General features: G+C 49.2%; 1 protein-coding gene across 3 annotated transcripts in view; it reads right to left on the bottom strand.

Moving 5' to 3' along the window:
* The window catches only part of DUS1L (dihydrouridine synthase 1 like), a 266,802-nt gene that overhangs the window by 123,675 nt on the left and 118,204 nt on the right, over positions 1–24,923 (bottom strand). For all 3 annotated transcript variants that reach the window (XM_078653767.1, XM_078653766.1, XM_078653768.1), the window contains one exon: positions 1,291–1,435. In XM_078653767.1, coding sequence (XP_078509893.1) covers positions 1,291–1,435 — 145 coding nt within the window. The remainder of the gene's footprint in view (positions 1–1,290; positions 1,436–24,923) is intronic.

Here is a 24,923-nt window from a genome sequence, read left to right as displayed (position 1 = left end):
ACCCCAACCCTATTTGTAATAATCACACAGTGGATACTTTTACACGTTAGTAAGGCCTGTCTATCCAAAATAGTATGTTTAGCAATCATGTATTTGATTGCATTTTTAAAACGGTAACAAAACGTATTTGCAATGTTTACATAAGTCTAGACATATTTAAACATTGCCAGTTTAATAGAATATTTGAGAAAATGTGGGGGGGGGGGCGCTGTCATTTTTATCTGCACTGGGGGTTGGGGGGTGACTGCATTAAAAAGTTTGAAGACCAGTGCTATAGAATGTCCTTTTTTTGCAATACACAACAGAATTTAAATACCTGAAATTAAATATACATATTTAGCAGTTAGAAAAGGAAAATTAATCACATTTTTTATGGAAACAAATATTTTAATAGGATCAAAACCATTAAAGACACTTTACTTGCTGATGAACTAATGATAAATAGTCATTGAAAACCGACTTCTACACATTAACGTTTGTGTGCGGCATAGTTTTATCAGTAAAACTGTATATGTGTGCAAATTTGGCGGTGTCTGTAAATGACAGTATGCTGCCACACAACGCTTTTTAGTTCTATTAAAAAAAAAAGTTACATCGCCCACTGCATGTCCATTAAAGTCAGGTGATAAGCAAATGTTTTTCATTCTAAATAAAGTGGGTCGAGGGTCTAAAAAGTTTGGGTTGCCCTGAGCTAGTGCATCATTTCAATGATCAGGAATCACAGATTTGCTTAACATCAGTGGAGTGCATTTTTTAAAAAATTTTGGTTCAGAAAGTCCCTCGTTTTTGTACATGTAGCATCAAAGGAGCCAAAAACCGGATTATAAAAAGGTGTGTGGATTGCGTGATTGATCAAATATTCATGTTAACTATAAAGCCTTAATGATATTTTCAAGTTTTTGAAGAATAAATGCTTGAATAATTTATTAGATTAATGAGAGCCTGTGTTTTTTTGTTCTACCTACTCTATGAGCTGTTAATGCAAGCATGTTGTCAACTTTCAGTACTCTACATCACAGCTGCCTCCTATATCAATGAACTCTTCTCCCTGATATTATCCTTGCACTGTAATCGCATTCAAAGAAACAACAGCATTGGAGCACCAGCGGTGACTCAAAACAGAAACTTCCAAAAATACTGTCAGTCCACCATTGCACAAGTCCAAAGGTGAGCTCAGAAATGCCTCCTGTCACAGCCTACCAACCCCAGCCCTCTTCCATCATCTCCCAGCACATAGGTCAGCATTGCAATTCACATTTGTCTCTCTTATCCAAGAGCACAGGTACTCACGTGTGATGCCACAGCTTGAAGAGGTGGGCACGGACATACGACAGTGAGCAGGGATACTGACGAACAAGCCCCAAATACTCCTCTGTCATTTCCCACACCGGTGGGCTGCGTCCTTCAAACAGAGCGGGATTATGTAGGTTACCCTCTATGGAAAATAGAAAACAAAGCACTGTCAAATTGAAAGGGGTTACAAGCCTTAAGCACTAATCACACCTCCCCCAATTCCCTTGCACCGTCCTATTCACTCCCATAATCACACTGACACCTCTACTGTGGCCCCTTACACCAACACATTTCTCTTCTCCTACTGCTACAATTGCAGACAAACTGGATCCACGCTAACAGCCACACTGGTCATCATTCCTCTACTACACTGAGCGTGCCTACCATCACTACCACTTCCCCTTCTCACCAGAACTGCCCACGGACAGCAGCACACTGCCCTCCTGGGGACCACCATTACAGTGGTCCTCTACCAATATCCACGCCTACCACCACACTCGTACCCCACTCACCAGCAACCTGCCAATGTCCTCCATCAGACAGGCCTTCCTTCCCACAGCACACAGTACCTCTAATAACAGAGAGCAGCTTATAAAGTGTGAGGCTACTCCCAGAGGAGTGTTCTAGTGCTAAGGTCAAACACACCAAAGAACTGCTCCAAGCACGAGAAACAGCTGATATCTAGTTAGCAAACAACCAGGTTTTTAGATTATTCCAAAACAGACGTTCCAAAGCCTGGGTGCCTAAAAGACAAAGGAGCTCCCACCAATACATGCTTTCCTTACCCTCGGTACCTGGGCTAACAAGCTCCCAGAGGATCTGTGAAGTCTCAACCGGGAGTATGGCGTGATTAGAGGGTGCAAATAGGTCACGCCGGACCTCCTGAAAATCCTGAAGCAGTAGCAGAGGGCCTTAAAAGAAACATGCTTCTTCAAAGGGAGCCAGTGAAGTTCAAGAAGTGAGGGCCCATTGAAGCCCGTTTAGAACGTTTTAATAGTCGAGCTGCCGATTTCTGAACCTGTTGGAGTCTACGCAGCTGTGATTGAGAAACACCCAGATACAAAACATTACAGCAATCCAGCTGTGAGATGACCAGGGCTTGGATCACTCTCTTCTGGGCATCTAGTGGAAGAAGACCAATAAATGTCTTTAAAGACTTGAAAACTCAAAGGCGCCCGTCTGTCAAAGCCATAACTTGGCCATTAAATGTGAGATTTTAATCAAACCACATGGCCAAGTTCTTGACCTTCGGTTTTGGTGCTGGAAAAGAGCAGAGTGCCGCCAGTCAACAAACCAGGGACAAAATGGCCAGCTGGTTGTTCAGGATCAGGACCCTGGTTTTGCCTGCGTTTAACTTCAGGTAGTTGAGGTCCATCCACTGGGCAACCTCTGACAGACAAGCCTTCAGGGAGGCTGCCCCACTGGCACAATTTGGAGATAGAGTAATAATCAGTTAAGTGTCATCAGCATATGGCATGGCATCAGCATATCAGCATGCGGCATCCCCTGAGTCAGTGTAACCGCCTTTGATTGATAAGGCTTTTGAAAAACTAGATAGAACAACCTTGAAAAAAGATGCCATCCATTTTAAGGCCCTATGGCCAATCTTGTAGTTCCACAACTGCTCCAATAGGGTCTTCTCTGGACTGGAAACAAGTATCCTTGAAAAGTTTCAGTGCTCGTCCATCATCTCCTTTCTTTGTTCACCCTAAGTTGGCAGGGTTTGCCCAGACATGGGTCCCGTGCTCACTTTGCCATAGGATTCAAGCTAGCCTGGCTGATGACGGGTGTTACCCCAAAACAGGTCTCAGGATGCTTGTTTCCAGTCCAGGAAAGACCTGGCTTTGCAGTTCAGGCTGGACTGTTCCCATGAGGAACAGGGTCAAGACTGACTTGCATATGGTTGGGTTTGAACTGGGGTGGTGAAGTGAGCTAAAGAACGTTGATGGATTCAACCCAGATCTGTGACTGTGGGGGGGGGGTGTCTGAAAAGTTTCAGCGCTCCATCATCTCTTTGCGTTTGCTTTGTTTGGCCTAAGTTGGCAGGGTATGCCCAGACGTGGGTCCCTTGCTCACTTTGCCACTAGATCCATCTTCTTGTGTTTACATTAACTGAAAACAAATCTTTACTATTGTCACACTGCCCGTTACAATCTAACGTTTTCACCTTTGTTCTGCTCTCTCGTTCTCTCCACCTCCTATACTCTTCACTCACAAAACTCCCTCTCTCTCTCTCTCCCTCTGTGTTTCTGTTTCTCTCTGCCCCTCTCCCATAACACACATGGTACCCTTCCTTGAAAGATTTTGAGAGGCTTCCCTGAAATTGCACGTACACGGGCTAACAAATAACATATGCTCGAGTCCGAGATTGGAAGCACCCTCCAACAATGGCCCTCCTGCGCTGCCAGGTCTGTTCCACCCCAGAAACAGCCAGAACTCCGTCACCGATGCGAACACTATAATTCCTATTACTTCTGTAATGCAACAGCACCATCTTGTGGCGCTGATGCTCTTTCTGCTTCACCATCATGAAAATACAAGAGTTCATCCCCTTTTTAACGCAAACATAATAAGTTTACTACAGTGTACATCCGTTAGCTCCAACCGCTGTTCGGCAACAATGAACCCTATTGCCCAGCTAACCCAGGAAATAAGTATCCAAATAATTTCAGTGAATCATAGGGAATACAAAACCAGGAGAAAGGAAAACACTACAAACAATGATGATCCAGATTGCACCAAAACACTAAGAAAATGTCAAACAGACAATAATAGCGACCAAGTTATATCAAGGCAATATCGTGGCAGCAAATACCAAGCTACGAAAAACACACTATCTGGGGAACCGAACCGCAAAGTAATAATACAAAGGAGTAGGCACGAAATGCCTGGCCTCTTTGGAAAGGCTGGACCCAATGCCCCTTTCGGACTCTGAAAGGATTATGCTGAGAATCCGGCACAGTTAGGAGTCCATGGAGTGTGGCTTTCTTTTAGTGACAGCACCCAGTGCTCACTCCTTTCTTCATAGCAAGCTAGGAGGAGCCTGCCCACATGTGGCATACATCTGCAGCACAGGGCACACGCCTTTTAACTGGTATTTATTCTTCGTAGGGAGGAATACCCGGAATCTTGTGTTGAACCTATGCAGTCCCTTGCAACCGATTTACTTCCATTACCCACTACTCTGTGTGCATTGTGTGTCTGAATGAGAGTTTTTGCAGGGTGAATGGTTGCTTCCAAGTGATAGTGAGTGCCGGCATAGCAGGCCAGAAGTTCAAGTCCAGATGCCATCAGGGCCGGGCATGAATTTACCAAAGGAGACAATGTGATTATTGCCCATGGTAACGTTTAGGAAAGTGCACTTACAGTCCTCATGCGAGGAGTCCAGCTCATGTGTGATGGCATATCACTATGTCATCCACTTAACCCCCGAAATCGGGCAGCAACAAGAGTTCGTGAGCTGTATTAACACCCGGTGGCACAGATATAAATAGCAAGCAGGATAGTTGGTATAACTCACCCCTGTTTAAATCCTTGGTCACAGACTAGCCTGGATGACAACTCAGTCGGCCCAGTTAATCCTAACTGTTCCCAGGTGTCAAAGTTCAGGTCACTAAACATTAAAAAGCCAACCAAGAGCAACGTTCTGATTGCTTATTAGTATTGTCTGCCGTAGAGAACTCTACAAACTAAGAATGTAGGGACAACACACGAGATATGATCGCAGATTGCACCGTAGTGACAAATGCCCCTGCATTGTAGACATCCTCTTTCTAAATCTAGTCTGAGTGTATGGCAGAATCTTGCATTTATGAGCCCATTCCATCAGGTGATCAGCCAGGAAACATTTTTGCATATTAAGAAGTCTTTCATTTTTCGGCTGTTTTCTACCACGCCACTTGTAGACGGACACTAGGCAAGCCCCTTTCAAGATTCTGGCATCACTAGTATTTTGTTTAGTGTTTACAACAATCTTCCTAATGGCTCACCTATCAGGATTTGCAAGGATATCATTTGACACATTATGTGGACCAACTACCATAATTTATTTTAATGTTGAAAAGTTATTAGTGGTAGAATACAACAGTCTTGCTTCTTGAACTGAGTGACTTAAGTTGCCTAGAAAATTCTCCCATGAAGTACTACTAATACCTAGATGTGAAAAAATGTATAAGTTATTGTTAAAAAAATTGCATTATTCCGTGCCCCTTCCATAGCCGTATGTAAAAAACAATGGTTCACACGGAAATCATTCAAAAGAAAAATGATATTGAACAGCAAAAATTTGTGTAAATAATACATGCATCACAATTCAGAGGTTCTTATTCTATTCAGTAGGTTATTACAACATAAACCACATTACTCTTTCGTAAGTGCGCACACGAGTGAATGTAAAAAAACCCTGTGAAAAACCCACTTCTAAAACTCAGTGAAACTATAATGCAAATATGACAAGGCAGTGATCTTAAGTCCATTAGAACAGGCCCACTGCCGCCTGTACAAGAGTAATTCACGGGAAAACATTCAGTTTGTATCATGTTGACGACGTTTCGACTTTAACCAGAATCTTAGGGTCTAAACTGGAATTACAAGGGTACATTCCAATCCCAACTGCCCCATTAGGACAAACGTTACTTGTTTAAGTCCAGGGCAAAGATAAGACATGGCCGGCTGCGAATACAGCATATGGAGTAAGTAAGGATCACCACAGTGGAGTGTAGGGAATATGCTCACAGATATGTGGCCGGGTAATTACCCTACATAAATACGTGTCCCTGTAATAGTTAATAAAGGACTAGTCCAGGATTGGAGCAGTGAATAGCTCTGACCAAGGATTAGGCCCGTGAGGAGATCTCTCGGTAGGAGATAAATGGAACCGTGCAGTAGGGCACTGTCCAAGCAAACACTCAAAGCCCTGAACATGCTAATATTAAAGATGACCGCTCATACAAATGAGGCTTGAAATAGCAGTCGCCTTGGTATTAATGTGAGGTGTGGAAAGCAAAACCGTTCCCCCAAACTGGAGTCAAATTGCAGAAGAATTGTCCATATTGCAATAAACGGATGTTGTAATAGCCAATAAAAATAAAGCATTTATGGCACTTACAATGAATGCTAATATAATACATTTTGGAAACTGTAATGAAGGGATTACAGAGGTAATGTCTTTATCGATACGCCATGACCTCCTCATGTAAGGAACAGTAAATAAAGGTTTGAATGGAGCTAGAACGGGAAATGTGGTGAGACTAGCTGTAGAGCTAATCGCTCCTAATTTTTTATAGAAAAAAATGCATGTGAAGAACAAGTTACTCAACTTAGGTAATGCCTTACCTAGTAGAGACTATCTAGCCGTCAATTCCTTACCTTAGAATTATCCCCAGGGGTCAGACTGGGGAAAATTCTAAAATGCGCCAACTTTTTGTGAGTAGTACCCCTGCACGCTGGTAGGTGGCGTAGTTCGGCGTCGCGTGGTGGTGTTCTCGCTGGAAATGATGTTCATGGTGCCTATATAGGCGCCACGTAAGCGTGCAGACTTCAGATACTTTTTGCACCTTTACACGCCAGAATCGAGAAGCCACGCACTTCACTGACCACCGGTGTGGAAAACTAGTGTCCTGAAAGGGGAAAAGCCCTTTCCCTAGAAATTTGTTCACAGAGCGGGGAGGATGGGTGGATTGGTGAGGACTCTGCAGCTAGATCGAGTCTCTGCTAGATAAGGCTTTCCTGAAGGTAAGTAACTTGCTTTACTGATAGAGACTCCTAGCCTCAGAATCCTTACTTTAGAATAGATACACAAGCAATACCTCCCCGGAGGTGGGTGTGCAGACCAATTTCACACGAGGAAATCCTGCAGGACCAAACAGGCAAAGTGCCCTGCCCTCCGGACCGGACTGTCCAGATAATAGTGCTTGGTAAATGTGTGCAGGGAAGGCCCAAGTTGCTGCCTGGCAGATGTCCAGAAGCGGAACTCTGCAAGCTAACGCAGTGGTTGCCGTTTTAGCTCTGGTGGAATGAGCATGCAAACCGCTTCTAAGCAATCTGTAGCAGATTTTGATCCAGAGAACGATCAGTAGATGGTCCTCTTCTGTACAGTCCATCCTTTCTTCACTCCGACATACCCCACAAAGAGTTTTTCATCCACCTGGAACTCTCGTGTGTGTTCAAAGTAGCATGAGAATTCTCTTTTTGAGTCTAGAAGGTGTAGTTGCTCCTCATCCTTAGAGGGATTAGTCGGAGCATACAAAGTAGGCAGAGTGATGGCTTGGCCTACGTGAAATGGAGTGACCATTTTCGGAAGAAAGGAAGCTCTCGAACGAAGCACCATTTTGTCAGGGTAGATGTTACGATAAGGAGGCTTGGATGACAAGGCCTGAAGATCACTCAGGAACCACCGCCAAGCTCCAGAAGAGACTCCAGCGGATCCAGAACACCTCAGCCAGACTCATCCTCGACATCCCACGACACAGCCACATCTCCGGACATCTGAGAGACCTGCATTGGCTCCCCGTCAACAAAAGAATCACCTTCAGTCTCCTCACCCACGCACACAAAGCCCTACACGATCAAGGCCCGAGCTACCTCTACAACCGCATCAACTTCTACGCTCCCAAACGCCATCTCCGATCAGCCAGACACGCCCTCGCCGCCGTCCCCCGCATCCGAAGAACGACAACAGGAGGAAGGTCCTTCTCCTACCTGGCCGCCAAGACCTGGAACTCCCTCCCGACCGACCTGCGCCTGACCCAAGACCACCTCTCCTTCAGGAAGAAGCTCAAGACCTGGCTGTTCGAGCAGTAGCAGCCCCCCCCCCCCCCCCACCCCCAAGCGCCTTGAGACCCTCCGGGTAAGTAGTGTGCTCTATAAATGTCTTTGATTGATTGATTGATTGACTCACTCTTCGAGCAGATGTTATAACCACGAGAAAGGCCGTCTTGATGTTAAGGAGCCTGAGTGTACAATGGTGCAGAGGTTCAAAGGGAGGACACAAGGAATGTGAGGATGAGATTGAGAATGAAATAAGTGGGAGGAAACATTTTGCAAACCTTTCAAAAACCTACGTACAATAGGAGATTGGGAAAGGGAAGGTTGGTCAGGCAAACAAAGAACACCCAAGACTGCAGAAAGATATTCCTTAACGGTGCCAAGAGCCCTGCTAGGCAAGGCAAAGGACGAACAGGAGAACCTGAGAAAGGGGGGCAGAAAGGTAATCAAAGTGTCATTTTGAACACCATGCCACCAATTTTGCCCAACGGCAGGCATAAACCATTGTGGTAGAGGGATGCCTGGCTACGAAGATAACGTTACAAACTTCGAGAGGAAGGTCGAAAGCTATCAACTGTCACTGCTCAATCTCCACGCAAGAAGGCAGTGCATTGACAGGCTTGGGTGGAGAGCCCTCCTCTGCTGCTGAGACCGAAGATCCTACTGAAGGGGCAGCCTGATCGGAGGACTGACGATCATGCTAAACAGCTCAGGATATCAGACTCTGTGCCCAATACGGTGTCACAAGGATGACTTGGGCCCGGTTATTCCTGTTCTTCTTGAGACCCTGGGCAGGAGTGGTATGGATTTAAAGGCGAGCAGGAGGCCTGAGCTCCACTCAAGACAAAAAGCATTTCAGAGCAAGAGCTGTCTTGCAAACTCCAGCACGCAGAACTGCTGATATTGCACGTTCTAGTCGGTGGTGAAAATATCTAAGCAAGGCTCTCCCCAATGCTAAAAGAGTCTTTGCACCACCTCTGGACCTCAGCAGCAGAGTGTGTCTATTCTGGCATTCAGAGAGTCCACCAGATGTTGAAACACCAGGTATATGCCCTGCTGTTCCAGCCATGTCCAGAAACTCAGGGCCTGTTGACAAAGGGTACACCACTGCATTCCGCCCTGTTTGTTGCAGTACCACATGGCGATGGAGTTGTCTGAACAATTGCACTCGCTTTCCATGGGTGGAGGGTAGAAAGGCTTTCAATGCCAATTGGATCACTTGGAGCTCCAACAGGTTGATGTGGAGTCTGGATTTTGCAGAATGCCAGAGTCCTCTGATCTCTACCTCTCCCAGATGGCCGCCCCATCCCAGGACTGACACATCTGTCACTATTGTCAGATCCAAAGATGTCTAAAATAATGCATTTTGGGAGCTGCAGAAATGAAAATTGGTGAATGAAATTCATTGGTTAACCTGAAGGGGTGGAGACATGTCATAGGAGTAAAATAAAAGCAAGGTGCAGTATGGGGATTACTAGTATGGGAAACGGAAGGAGAGAGCTTGGTGGGAAAGAGATTAGACGAAGAACGTTTGTAGGTATGTGGAAATATTGATGATGTTGCGCTCACAAATGGCGATTTATCTAAAGTAGCATTTAATATGAGATGAAGGGAAACAGCCATGGACCAAATGTACGGGGTGATAAAACAGGGAAGGTTGAAGCAGTTGGCAGAAACCTATTCAGGTACTGTTTTTTAGCGTGTAGTCATGTAATTATAGGGAAAACAGAGGTTATGGAGTTAGAAAGATTACAAAGCGTAAAATTATCGCAGTGTCCTTTAACAACTAAATAGCACAGGGGTTTAATTTTCTTACTTATCCTAAATCTATTTTATCACCCCCCCCCCCCCCCAACTATTATTGATGATTTTTGATATTGTAGTGAACCCCTGACAAAGGGCCATGAAAGGCCTGAAATGCATTGGGAAAATGATCAACTACTACTGAGGAGGTTTTAACGTATATTTCGTGCAGTGAAAAAAGGCCTGGATCGGCATATTGACAACATTAGAAACTTTTATATATACAACGTCTCCCATGTGTCAGATAAACAAGGATTGAGCATCAAGACATCATTGGATACTGTTAAAAAAAAATTCATTGAAATTGAATCAATACACCTTTGTTATTCAACAAGGACTACGCTGTGCGTCCGGTTCAGGAGTGTGATGTCACTCCTACCATGTGAACTATTGTCAGATTAGGCTGGGGAAGGGAAAGGGGTGTGCCGCTGAACCAATCATGGGGTGTAAGCCAGAACTGCAGGTCCTTCATGGTTCTCTAAGAGATCCGTGCTCACGGGAACTACAGGTCTCATTTCAGAGCCTGCATATGCCAACAGGCATGTGTCACAAGCAGGATGCAGCCTGCTATGAGGCCCGGCTCAGCAGCCTCAGAGTCAGTCTCACTGAAATACAGGATAGAGGCTAAAACATTGGAATCATAGCCTGAATATCCTGAAGTCAACGTTCAGGAGGATAGGCCTGAAAATTCACCATGCCCAGAACAGCTCTGATGAAAGGGACCATCTGAGAGGGAGTCAGGTGTGACTTCGACATGTTGATAGTGAATCCCAGCTAATGCAGGAGGTCCGCCGTAGTTTGGTGGGAGATGACAGCCTGGGGCGAGCCCGCCTTCAACAGCCAGTCGTCGACATAGGGGAAGACTGGCACCCCTGATCTCCACAGATAAGCTACAACCACCGCCAACACCTTGGTGAACACCTGAGGGGCACTGGTGATGCCAAAGTGGAGCACAGCAAACAAAGTGTTTGAGGCCCACTTTGAACCGCAGGCAATGCCTGTGGGGAGGCAGGATGGGAATGCGAATATATACACGACCTGCAAGTACAACACTACCATCCAGTTTTCTGAGTGAGCGTTTTGAGCTTCACCTTTTTGGGAAAGGAGTTGAGAGCTCATGTCTAAGTTAAGACGAAGTCCCCAGTCCTTCTTGGGCACCAGAAAGTATCAGGAATAACAGCCTAGAACCACTTTTGGCATCAGTACCCTTTCTATGGCTCCTTTGACCAAAAGAGCCATCCCTTCTTGGTGGAGAAGAGATAGGTGGTCCTCTGTCAGCCTGTCCTAAGTAGGTGGAATGGAGGGAGGGATTGTTTCGAAGGGTAGGGAGTAGCCCCTTTGGACAATCTGCAAAACCCACCTATCCGATGTTATGGACTGCCAGTGCCCATGATGGTAAGAAGGCAGACTAGGAGGGCTTGGAGCCTGCGGCTGAAGAGGGGTATGTGGACTGACCCAACCGCTGGCCACCCGCGCGGCCGGGGAAGTTGCGTCTGCACAGGGGCTTGTAAGGTACCACACAGTATGTGGCTATTTGCCCCTTCCGTGGCCACGAAAGGAGCGAAAGGCAGATTGAAGGTGAAGAGGGGCCATGAAAAGGCTCAAGGACCTCGCCGCAGCCCAGCTATCCTTAAAGAGCTCCAACGGCGAATCCGCCTTGTATCCAAAGAGTTGGAAGCCACCAAAGGGAAAGTCCATGAGCGATGATTGGACATCCCCAGAGAAACCAACAGTCCTCAACCAGGCATGGCATCCCAGAGCCACCGTTGATGAAACTGATCTGCCTAGTGAGTCTGTGGTGTGTAATCCACAGCAAATGGTGAACTTAGCCTAAATCCTCCCTCCAGCTTCACCCCAGCCTTGATACGATAGGTCCTGAAGTTGGAGTGTTTGAGAAGGCTGTTATAAAGAGAATAAAAAAATTGTTGAAATCCGTCCCGCATTCCACCAACAACCTTGTTGGTGCTGAGAATCTGGCCTTGAGAACATTAGGTGATTGTTCTGAACTTACCATCAAGCCTTGTGATAAAGGCGGGGGGATTGTGGTTTTTAAAACATCTACATATATTGATAAAATGAACTCTTTACTCTCCTCCGATGCCCATTATCGCCGAATTCTAAGGAATCCGGCGGAAGCTCTGAAACAGCGCATCCTCCGTCGAGTAAGTGAAGCTGTGGATATGGGACATATCTGTACTAAAGAAGCGGAATATCTGACTCCATCTTACACGAGAATGCCCATTATATATGGGCTACCTAAAGTTCACAAAAATAGGGAGGACCCCCCTATGCGCCCCATTGTGTCCACGATAGGGGCTGCCACAGAACCTTTGTCGAAATACATTGACAAATTTCTGAAACCTTTGGTCAGGGAACTGCGGTCTTTTGTGAGAGACACAGGCCATTTCATTTCGAAAGTGGAAAATCTTCCTTTTAATTCCAATACTGAGTTATTGGTAACCATGGACCTCGAGTCCTTATACTCAAACATACCACAGGAAGGAGCCCTGACCGTTGTGGAAGAGATTGTCACGGGTGAGGTCAATCTTGCCAATGCAGCCACCATAATGAGTTTTCTCAGAATTGTTCTCACTGAAAATTATTTTGAGTTTAATGGACAATACTTCCACCAAGTAAAGGGAGTTAGCATGGGGGCCTCCTGTGCCCCTAGTGTGGTATGTTTATATATGGGCCATTTCGAAGCAATCAATATCTACAACGAGGTGGCACCATTCTTCGAGAACATCCGAGCATGGTCGCGCTTCATTGATGATATTTTTTTTCATCTGGAGTGGCGACCAGGCTCTATTGGATGAATTCGTGAGATGGATTAATGCGGCAGACTCTAACCTTCACTTTACAGCCAATGCTAGCTGTTCCCAAATCGAGTTTCTTGACGTTTGGGTGAGACATACAGAGGGATCTCTTTATGTCTCCCTCTACACTAAACCTACGGCTAAAAACACACTTTTGGAGTATGGAAGTTTCCACCCGCGTAGTCAACGCGACTCCATACCCTTTAGTCAATTCCTCAGACTGAGAAGGAATTGTTCTCTGTTAAGCGACTTTCTGACTCAGTCAGATATTCTAAAGGAAAAATTGTCGCAGAGAGGTTACCCTCGCCGTTTGATTAGAGAATCTTTCAAGAGAGCTCGTTATTTTAACAGGGACAGCATGTTCATGGAACGTGATCGTAATGAGAAGGAACATATGGTATGCATCATGAAACATTCTGGAATGAACAATAAGATCAGACAAGTCATTAACTCGCTGTGGCATATTCTCAACACTAACGATTCAGAAGAACAGATCCCCAAACCCATTTTTGCGTTTCGACGCAATACGAATCTGCGCAATTACCTAGTAAAAGGATCTGTGAGAAACACTATGGAATCAAAACAAGTTGGAGTGTTGGGTCTCCCCCCGGTGACCGGAAATCACCGCTGTGGAAACTGCCATGCATATCCGCAAGCGCTAACAGGCAGTACGTTACTGATAGGCAATCGGACCATTCAACTCAATGGCATGAGTAACTGTCACAGTTCAAATGTAATTTATGTCATCATCTGCCCTTGTGGGCTCCCCTATGTGGGAGAGACGGGACGGGAGTGCAGAACCAGGATTGGTGAGCACAAATCCTGTATTCGAAACTGTAAAAGTGGGGCTCCACTTGTAGCCCATTGGGGCACTGCTAACCATAGTGATGACGATCTGAAATGGTCTATACTTGAGAAAATTCGCACTATTCCGGGGAAAGATCGGACTCTAATAAGGAAGAAAAGGGAAGTTTTTTGGATTTTCCTTTTGGATTCAGCGAAAACCGGCCTTAACGAGTGCTGTCCCTGGGAGAATGCTTTATTATGAGATACAGTTGTCTCTTCTCCATTCTCTCTAGTGACTCTCCCTTAATCTGAATCTGACGGCGTGGTTATATATAAACTTAACCCTGCCGCGTATATGCAATGTTATCAGCACAGTAAAATTTCTGTTCCATTACACGCACTGGTATTGAGTGTCTGATTTATGATTATTGAGGCCACGTTATTGCCATTTTCTGTTTATTGTTTTGATAGATCAGCTATGTTGAACGGGGTGACGTGTTTCTTTGACCCGGGACTGGTCGGATACTCTGACCCATGCCGGGTCTTATCCACGACCCTTAGTAACTTGAGTGAAGCAGGCAGGTGTTCGAGATTAGAAAGTTAGGGGGTGTGTCTTCAACACCCTTCTTTAACGGCGGGAACTCGCGCCTTAGGTTCGCCTGATATCTGCGGGTATCATAACCGCGAGGAGGAAGTTTATCTGACTGGATGAGGCCGTTTTTATGAGGTAAGTGAGGCTCGACGGCTGGGAGTCTATGTCTCCGCTCGGAGAAACCCTCTTTGTTAATCCCGCTCGTACTTTGTGCACATACGTCCATGTCAGCGGAGGTGCTTTATATTGCAGTGAAAACCCTATCGCTTATGTTCCACACGTAACTCTCCGTGCTCTTTTGATTATGTTATAGAGCACGTGTGAAAACAAAGTCTGCACCGAAATTCCTGCTGAGCCGCCATTCTAGACGGTTGAAAAAAGAATGAAGTTGCCGTGCCGATAATCTTTTGGTACGTTTGTATTTGTAAGACGGAGCCTATCTTCCTCTTAGGGAAATCCTCTTTGCTAAGCTCGCCTGCATTCTGTGCACTTCTATTCATGTTAGCAGAGGTGCTTTATACTTTAACTGAAAATCTTATTTTTTATTTTTTCATATGTAACTCCCCGTGCCTTTTCGATTACTTTATAGAGCACGCGTGAAAATTAAGTCCTCACCTAAATTCTTGCCGAGCCGCCGCTCTGGACGATTGAGAAAAAGAAGAGTGAAGTATGCCGTGCCGATAATTATTTGGTACGTCTGTTTGTGTATGACGGATCAGTTTCCTACTACCGCATGTTTTCTTACTCGGATGAGAAGGCTTGGGTAGTCTCTCTTCTTAAATCTATCCGAATTGAGAGGAAAAACGAGGACATTTTTAAATCGCTTTGATGTAGCTTTGTGTGATATTCTGAAACCTTGAATTAACCTTTCCAAAAAATCAAATAACGGCTATAGGGGCGACGTTAATGAATGTGTGCATATATAATTTTTTAGATGAAATTGGGAACCGGCCCTTCAGGTGAATGTGAACCATCTACGAGAGACTGAAAAGGCGCCTCCCTAGAAAACCCTCCTGCAGTGGGTAAGAGGTGTAGAAAAAAGAATGGTTTATGGCGGTTGTAGGAGAGTAGGGTCTGCAATCCTATGATCACCCAGATTTTTGCTTTTTGCTGCACTGGTTTACGACTTTCCCTGGCTGTGGGCCTGCTAATCAGACCCACAGCCTAGCTGTTCTCTCTATCCAAATTGTACTCAGGTACTGAATTGGCACTGGGCCCTCTCCAAGTCCCTGTACCCAGGGCTGAGGTGTACCCAGAAGTCTCCCAGGGGCTGAAGCATGTATTATGCCACCCCTGGGCTGACTAACTAAACTGACACAACTGGCTGCACGACAGCTGGGGCAAGGTGGTGTACTCACCCTTTGCTTTAGATATAGTATACCTATATCTAACCCTAAAATGGACACACAGATCTCCTATCAGTCACTCCTATGGCAGGCCTTAACAATCCTGAAGGCAGAGTGCTTGGAATCGTGTGAGATGGTGCTCTGGCATGAGCTGAGCCTGTCTGCGGCTTTCGGGATCCATCCCTTAGCCGTTTCCATGATATCGCATACCATATACTTTTAAGTGCATTATAATCCTCGCGGTTATATGCCAACTCTGGTATCGCTTTATCAAAACATGTCGAGTAAGGTGTCATACGAATTGGAATACTAACCCCTCGCCAATTCTGGCGACGGGGTTAGCATTCCACCCTTCTAGAGGGACACGACATGCATGTAACCTATAACCCGGTTAAAAGTCAGACAGAGCCTTAGCATCCACAAAATGGATGCTGCCACCGAGACACAGGTCTGCCCTCCTGCTGCTGGGTGTCCTCCCAGAGCAGGAGATAAGGACAAAGGGTTTCCTGCCAGGGGCGGTGCCAGCACCGTCCCAGACAGGGTTTTGTGTATTGTAGGTAGGCAGGGCTTCAGAGGAAGGTGACTGCACGTGGCACCCCGGTGCTCACTGTGCATAGGCTGGCTTAAACCAGTTCCAGGGACACTCCAGACCCTGTGCTGGGGAAAGCCCGCCAAGGAAGTGGGTGTAACCACCCCCCTCCTGGTCCCACCCCTAGGGCAGGACTTAGTCGCGTGCCAGCCCCCTTTTCCCAGATAAAGGTAGGAGCAGGCCCCCTTCCAAATTAGATCATCTTTGGAATCAAGATACCACTTTCCACGAAAGGACTTCACGATTTCTTCTTCAAGATTCTCCCTTGTGGCTAAGGAGTAGTCACCCTGCATCCGCAGGCACCATCTAAGAACACTGCGGTCTGCTGCACGTCCTTCCTCCGGAATCCGACTGCCCAGCTCGACGAGACCCGGCTTCCCTGGCACCTCTGACCTCTACCCACCTCTACAGCACAGCTGAGAACCGTGGGTGCGACGAGACCTCGAGGGACCGGCTATCGCCAAGACTGCACGACTTCTGCACAGCAAGCCCACCGAGTAATTTCCTGGTGAGTGCTTTGGGGTCCGAGAAGCCCCCACCCTGAGCAGCTCCAGCACCGAAGAGCAGCCCCCCAGCATCTCCACGATCGGCGTGGGGCCCTTCTGCTTTTTGCTGCTCACCGCGTTGTTTGGCTACTAGCCCGCTGGCTTGTGGCCTTCCGAACGACGCCCGACGACAACACTACTGCTGGTCTGGTTGCTCCAGACTGGCCCTTGCTTCCCTCCATCGGAGAAGTACCCTGGACCCTCCTGGTCCGGCTAAGACGCCATTTTAGGTCCACCGCGTGGGCCTTGCATTTGCCAAGACTTGTTGCCCAATCCTGGGTCCAGCGACGTCGACAGCAAGAACCTTCGTGGGACAGCTCGCACCTCCATCCTGGTCGCCGACAACGCCTCCTGGTCCGAGAGACTGCAGAGCCCAGCAGCGCCCACTCACCTGACTGCGGTGACTTCGCCCGGTGCCATCCTGGTGCCCACTTAATCACTGGCTAGTGATTCAAGAACTTGGTCCCCTCTGCTTTCAGGTTTCCTTCTTCCTTGATCCAGGCTTGGATCCATCGAACTTTTCTTCACTGGTCGCCTGCCAGCAACTTCCTTCTTCCAGGCTCCTGGTCCGGCAACGAGATTCCCGACGTCTTTTCAGACCTATGCAGCTGCAGCCCCTGGGCTAGGTAACTTCGGCACTTCGGTGTCCCAGCATAGCCTCACTATCCAAGGGTCAGGATCCACTGTCGTTTTCTCCCTACCAGGTCGGGTTCGCCCGTGAACACTAACTTTGCCTTTACTAGCCTCCATAGACTTTGTCCCGCATCCCGCGTGAGAGTGCACACTCTGCACCCGAGTCCCCTAGGTCTCCTAGAAGTAATCTAACGATTCCCTAGTCAAGTCCTAGCGATTCCAAAGCCTATTAGTACTGTACTTACCTGCTAGTAATTTCGCATTCCACTTTTAGAGTATATGGTTTTTCGTGCCCCTCGGGCATTTGTGGATAACGTGCTAACTTAAGTATTTTCATAAGAGTTTGGTTGTGTGCTTAGCACCCTGTCCTCATAAAGAGTACAGGGTTGTTGTGATTCTAATAAATACATTGTTTATTTTCATAACACTTGTGTGGTGTCCTTTCACTGGGTGTTCAAGGGGTAATGTGATGGTAAAACAGCTGGCTTAACACGCCCTCTAGAGTCTTAGCCTTAGACTGCTCGTATCCATGCTACTAGGATAGCTGGTCTATAAGGTTGACTTACAACCAATCATCAATAAGGGTTGTTTGGACTGATATATAGTGATCACTAGAATAGTGAACACTGCACATCAGGCCAACTTCTCACAGCGGTCTGTTGGAGGAATGTATAAATCAGCTCCACCTCCCGAATCTGTTCTGAAACGTGCTCTCGAGGGGCCTTCCTGCCTCATTCCAACTAGGTGCTATCTCGCCAGTCTGTAAACCCTGCCACTTACATTGAGCCTGCTATCGCTAAATGCACAAGTTACTACTTGTGTAACGATATATCTGTAAGAGACATTAGTTAGTATTAGATTCCTTACCTTAGAATATCCCCAGGCGTCAGACTGGATCCGGAAATTTTTGCGTAGCAGTACCCTTGCGCGTCGGTAGGCGTCGTCTGCGGCTCCGCGTCCGTGCCGTGATGACGTCGTCAGAGTACTTAGACGCCGCCTCCGCGTGCTGACGTCAGTTCTTAGACACAGCTTTTCCGCGCCAGAAACGCAGAGCCATGTTAAAAACCAACACTGGTGCCATTGAAACTAGGGCCCTGAAAGGGGACAACCCTAACCCTAGATATTGGTTCGCAGAACGGGGAGGATGGGTGGGTCGGTAAGGAATCTAATACTAACTAATGTCTCTTACAGATATATCGTTACACAAGTAGTAACTTGTGCATCTGAAAGAGACACTTTAGTATTAGATTCCTTACCTTAGAATAGATACCCCAGCAATACCAACCCCGGTGGTGGGTCTGCGAACCAATAATCACACCAGAAAGTCCTGGAGGACGGAACGGCCAAAGAAGCCATCCCTCCGGACTTGGCTGTCCAGGCAGTAGTGTCTTGCAAACGTGTGCAGCGATGCCCACGTAGCTGCCTGACAGATGTCTTGCAAGGGCACACCCCTGCCCAGGGCAGTGGTAGTCGCCGTCGCTCGGGTAGAATGAGCCTGCAGTCCAACCGGGGGCTCCTTCCTAGCCAAGGAGTAGCATGCCTGGATACACAGGATGATCCACCGGGAGATGGTCCTCTTGTGCACCGCTTTCCCCTTCTTAGCGCCCACGTAACCAACAAAGAGTTGGTCATCCACCCGGAACTGGCGTGTGCGATCCAAGTAGAATGAGAGCGCACGTTTTGGGTCCAGACGGTGGAGCCGCTCTTCCTCTTTAGAGGGATGCGGTGGCGGGAAGAAGGTTGGCAAGGTGATAGACTGCCCGATGTGAAAGGCCGTGACAACCTTGGGCAGGAAAGAAGGTTTGGTACGAAGCACCACTTTGTCCGGATGGACGGAAAGGTGGAGTACAAGAAAGAGCCTGGAGCTCACTCACTCTCCTGGCAGAGGTGATGGCAACCAGGAAAGCAGTCTTCAAGGTCAGAAGGCGAAGAGGACAGTTGTGAAGTGGCTCAAAGGGAGCGCACATCAGGAATGTTAAAACCAGGTTCAAGTCCCACTGAGGCATCACAAACGGAACAGGAGGAAACGTGTGAGTGATGCCCTTAAGAAATCTGTTTACAATAGGGGACTTGAACAAAGAAGGCTGATCAGGTAGCCTGAGAAAGGCCGAAAGGGCAGAAAGATATCCCTTGATAGTGCCCAGAGCAGAGCCCTGCTGGGCAAGGGAAAGAAGGAAGAGAAGAACCTCCGAAAGAGGGGCAGAAAGAGGATCCACAGCCTTTGCTGTGCACCATGCCACAAATCTGTTCCACCTGCAGGCGTATACCGACTTTGTGGAGGTACGCCTGGCTGCCAGAATGATGTTACAGACTTCAGGAGGCAAGTCAAATGGCCTTAACTGTCGCCGCTCAATCTCCAAGCATGGAGGTGGAGACTGGACAGGTTCGGGTGGAGGACCGTCCCCTGCTGCTGCGACAGAAGGTCCTCCTGAAGAGGCAGACGAACCGGGGGATCGACTGACAGACTGAGTAGCTCTGGATACCAGTACCTTCGAGCCAAGTCCGGAGCCACAAGGATGACTTGGGCCCGGTCGCGCTTGATCTTCTTCAGCACTCTGGGTAGAAGTGGTATAGGCGGAAAGGCGTACAACAGACCGCAACTCCACTCGCGACGAAAAGCGTCTCCGAGCGAGTGCCGCCTTGGAAATTCCAACGCGCAGAACTGATGAAAATTGCGCGTTCTCTTCGGTGGCGAATAGATCTAACCACGGCTCTCCCCATCGCTGAAAGAGGCCTTGCGCCACGTCCGAGTTCAGACGCCATTCGTGATCCATCATGCACCGACGGCTGAGCTCGTCCGCCCTGGCGTTCAGAGAACCTGCCAGGTGTTGAGCCACCAGAGTCACGCCCTGGCGTTCCAGCCATTGCCAAAGGCGAAGAGCCTCTTGACAAAGGATCCACGACCCCACCCCGCCTTGTTTGTTGCAGTACCACATGGCGGTGGTGTTGTCCGTGAACACCTGCACTACACTCCCCCGGACAGAGGGGAGGAATGCCTTCAGTGCCAGACGAATCGCCCTGAGCTCCAACAGGTTGATGTGGAGCCGGGTCTCCGCCGGAGACCAGAGGCCTCTGATCTCCACCTCTCCCAAGTGGCCTCCCCAGCCCTGGAGGGACGCGTCAGTCACAACTACGTGCTTCGGTTGGGGAAGGGAGAGGGATCTGCCGCTGACCCAATCGCGGTCCGCAAGCCACCACTGCAGCTGTCTCGCAGTGCCCTCCGAGATCAGGACGTGGTCGGATAGGTTGCCCTGATGCTGGGCCCACTGAAACTTCAGGTCCCACTGCAGAGCCCGCATCCGCCACCTGGCGTGATGCACCAGTAGGATGCAGGAGGCCATCAGCCCCAGAAGCCGCAGCGTCAACCTGACCGAAACCCGGGATAACGGCTGAAAGATGGGAATCAGAGCCTGAATATCCCGGACCCGCTGTTCGGGCGGATAAACCCGAAACCGCGCCGAGTCCAGAACTGCTCCGATGAAGAGGAGCTTCTGAGAGGGACACAGGTGTGACTGCGGCACATTGATGGAGAACCCCAGCTGGTGCAGGAGGTCGGCCGTCGTCTGGAGGTGACTGACGACTGTCTGGGGCGAGCCCGCCTTCAACAACCAGTCGTCGAGGTAGGGGAAGACTGAAACCCCTAACCTGCGCAGATGAGCTGCGACCACCGCCATCACCTTCGTGAACACCCGTGGGGCGCTGGTAAGGCCGAAGGGGAGCACGGTAAACTGAAAGTGCTCGTGGCCCACCATGAACCGCAGGTAGCGCCGGTGGGCAGGCAGGACGGGGATATGAAAGTAAGCGTCCTGCAAGTCCAACGCTACCATCCAGTCTCCTGGGTCCAGGGCAGCCAGGACCTGAGCCAGTGTCAGCATCTTGAACTTCTCCTTCCGTAGGAAGCCGTTGACGTTCCGTAGGTCCAAGATAGGGCGTAGGCCCCCTTTGCCCTTCTTGGGTACCAGAAAGTAGTGGGAGTAGCAACCACACCCTACTTCTGGCCCAGGAACGCGCTCGATGGCCCCCTTGGCCAAGAGGGCCGTAACTTCCTCCTGCAGAAGTCGCAAGTGATCCCCCGATACACGGTGGTTCTGCGGCGGCATGGCTGGAGGAGTTGCCTCGAAGGGGAGGGAGTAGCCCCTTCGGACGATTTGCAGCACCCACCTGTCCGACGTGACAGTGCGCCAGTGGAGGTGGTGATGGCGAACCCTGCCTCCCACTGGCGTCACATGGGCCTGAAAGCACGGACTAGGAGGGTTTGGAGGCGGATGCTGCGGGGGAAGGTGTGGACTGACCTCGCCGCTGCCCCCGACCACCTGGACGGCGGTTCCCACGGCCGCCACCGCGTTGGGTATGGCCCTGCGGCGCGTGGCTGGCGGCACGTGTGGGCGCACCCCTTCCGTGGCCACGAAAGGAGTGATAGGCAGCCGATTGCTGGTGCTGGCCCGAGAGGCCTAAGGACTTGGCCGTAGCCCTGGAGTCCTTAAAACGCTCAAGCGCATGGTCTGCCTTGTCGCCAAAGAGGCGACGGCCATCGAACGGCATGTCCATAAGCGTGTTCTGGACATCTGCCGAGAAGTTGGCGGACCTCAGCCAGGCGTGGCGTCTGACCGCCACCGTCGTTGCCATCGCTCTACCCAGCGAGTCAGTTGTATCCAGCCCACACCGGATGGAATACTTGGCTGCATCCCGGCCCTCCACCAGGGCTTGGCCTAGTTTGGCCCGTACCTCCAACGGACACTCTGGCAGCACTTCCGCGACCTTATCCCACACAGAGTGGGTGTAACGTCCCAAGAGGCAGGCGGTGTTAGAAGACCGCAGGCCTAGGCTAAGGGATGAGAAGATCTTCTTCCCATACTGGTCATACCTCTTGGATTCCCGGTCCGGGGGGGCGGACGGGAATGCGGTCTGGGAATTGGAGGCCTGGAGGACCAGGCTCTCGGGGGTAGGGTGGGAGGACAGGAAACATGGGTCGCCCGGGGCTGGGCGGTGGCGTCTGGCCACGTTCCTATCTACGGACGAACCCGTAGCGGGCTTGGACCAAGTGCCCAGCAGAACGTCGGTCAAGGCCTCATTAAAGGGCAGCAGAGGCTCGGCCGAGCTTGACTGCGGTTTAAGGACCTCAGTGAGGGGGAGCCCTCATCAGCACCACACTATAAGTTGCCCCCTCCTCCGATGCCACGGAAGGAGGGGAGATAAAACCAGTGTCTGGAGAGGTGTCCAGGCCACTGGCCTCCCCAAGGTCTCCTGCCCAGTCCTCATGAGACTGACACTCCCTGGTCAGAGGGTCCTCAGACCCCTCCCAGTCCTCTTCATCACCCATCTCCTGAAATTCAGGGTTCTCATCTAATGGGGCCTGTTCGTAGAGATGGAACTCTCCAACCGGCGTCTGGAGCGGCGCCCATCGGGGCCGTCCCGATGCCGGAACAGGAACGAAGGTGGAACCGGGGACGGCGTCGCCTGAGGCCGGCGCCGGAGGTGACACCTGAGGGTCCGACGCCGGGGAGGTCGTCAGATCCACCGGCGACGAACCAGATCCCGAAGGAGGACCAGCGGCATCCTGCGGCGCCGGGCCCGAAGGCGTCGGAACAACTGGACCCCTCCGCGCCGGGCCCGAAGGCACCGGCGGCGTCGGGATAACGGGGACCTGCGGCGCCGGGCCCGAAGGCGTCGGGGCCGAAGCACCCGACGGCGTCGGGGCCGGAGCCGCCGACTCGCTAGGGCTCCCAGACGGGTCCGCTGGGCCCGAAGGCGCCGCGGAGCCCGTCGGAGGAGAGAGTTTCCTCATGGCCATGAGGAAGCGCTCGATCTCCTCCGGCGACGCGTTCAGCCCAGGGACCGGAGGGTGTGGAGCTGGACGCGGCGCCCGCGACTCCGACGGAGCCGCGTGGGCGGTGTCACCCGAACCCCCGGCCGCATCGCGCGAGCGTCGGGGGGGAGTCCGAGGAGCGATGACGCCGCTTGGACTTCTTGTGCCTCTTACCTGACGACGACTTCGACCCGGAGGAGTGCGGCCTACTCTCGGAGCTGTGGTGGCTCCTGTCCCTCGACCTCCCATGGGATCGGGACCTCTCACGGCACGGGGCCGACTGCCGGAGTTCGAGGCGCCTACGGGACCGCTCCCGCCTGGCTTTCGAAGAGAGGGCCCGGCAGTCGGAGCAGGCCTTGTCGTCGTGGTCGACGCCCAAGCACGACAAACAGACGCGGTGAGGATCCGTGACCGACATCAGCCGGTCGCAATCGTCACAATCCTTGGAGCCGGGCATCCCTAAAGGCACCGTTTCGGAGTCGAGAGACTCGAAATAGCAATCAAAAAGGATCAAAAAGTTAGTCAAAAAGTGACTAGGGTTACTGCTTTTTCCAGATCTGCGCTGCTGGCGCGGAAAAAAGAAGAACTGACGTCAGCACGCGGAGGCGGCGTCTAAGTACTCCGACGAGGTCATCACGGCGCCCACGACGCCGACGACGGACGCGGAGCCGCAGACGACGCCTACCGACGCGCAAGGGTACTGCTACGCAAACATTTCCGGAACCAGTCTGACGCCTGGGGATATTCTAAGGTAAGGAATCTAATACTAACGTGTCTCTTTCAGATTAACATATACTGGTGAAATATACAGGTATAGGGAACCTGGACTAGAGGTAGATGTACCTAAACAACAAAATGAGCCTAATTCTTTTCTGCCAATCTCTCTGAATTGTGCCTTCCTTGATCATTTGAACAATTGTGAGTGATGAAAGGTTAGGATGACTGTAGATATAGGAAATATATGAGACGTTTTGGATTCCAGGAATTCTTGTTCGTGTATTAAATACTTGGCCTATATAAATATGATGTAACTATTTATCCTTTCAACATTGGAACTCATCAAAATAGGGGTTTGTTTCTAAACGAAGTATACTATATGATTGAACACATATTATGAGGAATCAGTGTACATATCTAATTGAATGAAAACTTTTCTTTTGATTGATTTAACGGATGGGAATAATAAATTAACAGATTGTGTAAAGGTACATGAGGGTGTATATTCTAAAATGTAACTTTTCTGTTTATAACAGATTGTCCACGGAACATTTCCCTATGTGTGTGTCCCCCACTACCTCGGCGTGAGAGCCCTGATGAAGGTGCGCCTGTTCATCTAGGCTGAGCACCGAAACGCGCGTTGGCTTTACGTCTGTCCTGGATCCTGGTTCAACAACTTGGAATCTCTGGCAATTTGCTATGAAGATCCTGCAGGATCCTATTATTACACTTGTTACTCTGGGGATTACGTTGAGGAACTTGTAATTTATGTTTAGTATACTGGTGAATGTTTGAGTGTGACTGAAAGATAGGAAGTGTGTGATGGTTGAGAGGTGTTGTGGGGTGACTGTACGATGTATTTTTTGAAATATGTTTTATGAATTGAACAAATTACATATTTAGGATACGAAATATCATGGATTAAGATTGCACTGATAAAATATGACAAAAAGAAAATAAAGATTTTATACTTTCTTATTTAACACTTTGTGTACCGTGTGATCTCCCGGTTACCCTTTTGGTGAGTTCCTTGTTGTATGCCCATTAATGTTGGACCCTTTTGGGCCATTTTCTGATCCGCCAGGGTGGACTGTCTCCCTCGTAGTAGTGCAATTTTCCCCTGATGTCTGCCCGTATCTTTTACAGGGGGCCCCCCTTTTTTGTATTAGTAGAACTTAGCTGCTCTCCCTGCGTCAGCAACAGCCTGGAAGAGCTCGGCCCAGGTCTCCTCT

This window comes from Lissotriton helveticus, chromosome 7, assembly GCF_964261635.1.
Source record: "Lissotriton helveticus chromosome 7, aLisHel1.1, whole genome shotgun sequence".
In the NCBI taxonomy this organism is placed as follows: domain Eukaryota; kingdom Metazoa; phylum Chordata; class Amphibia; order Caudata; family Salamandridae; genus Lissotriton; species Lissotriton helveticus.
The sequence above is the reverse complement of the archived record's forward strand: the minus strand, read 5'-3'. Positions and strand labels throughout refer to the sequence as shown.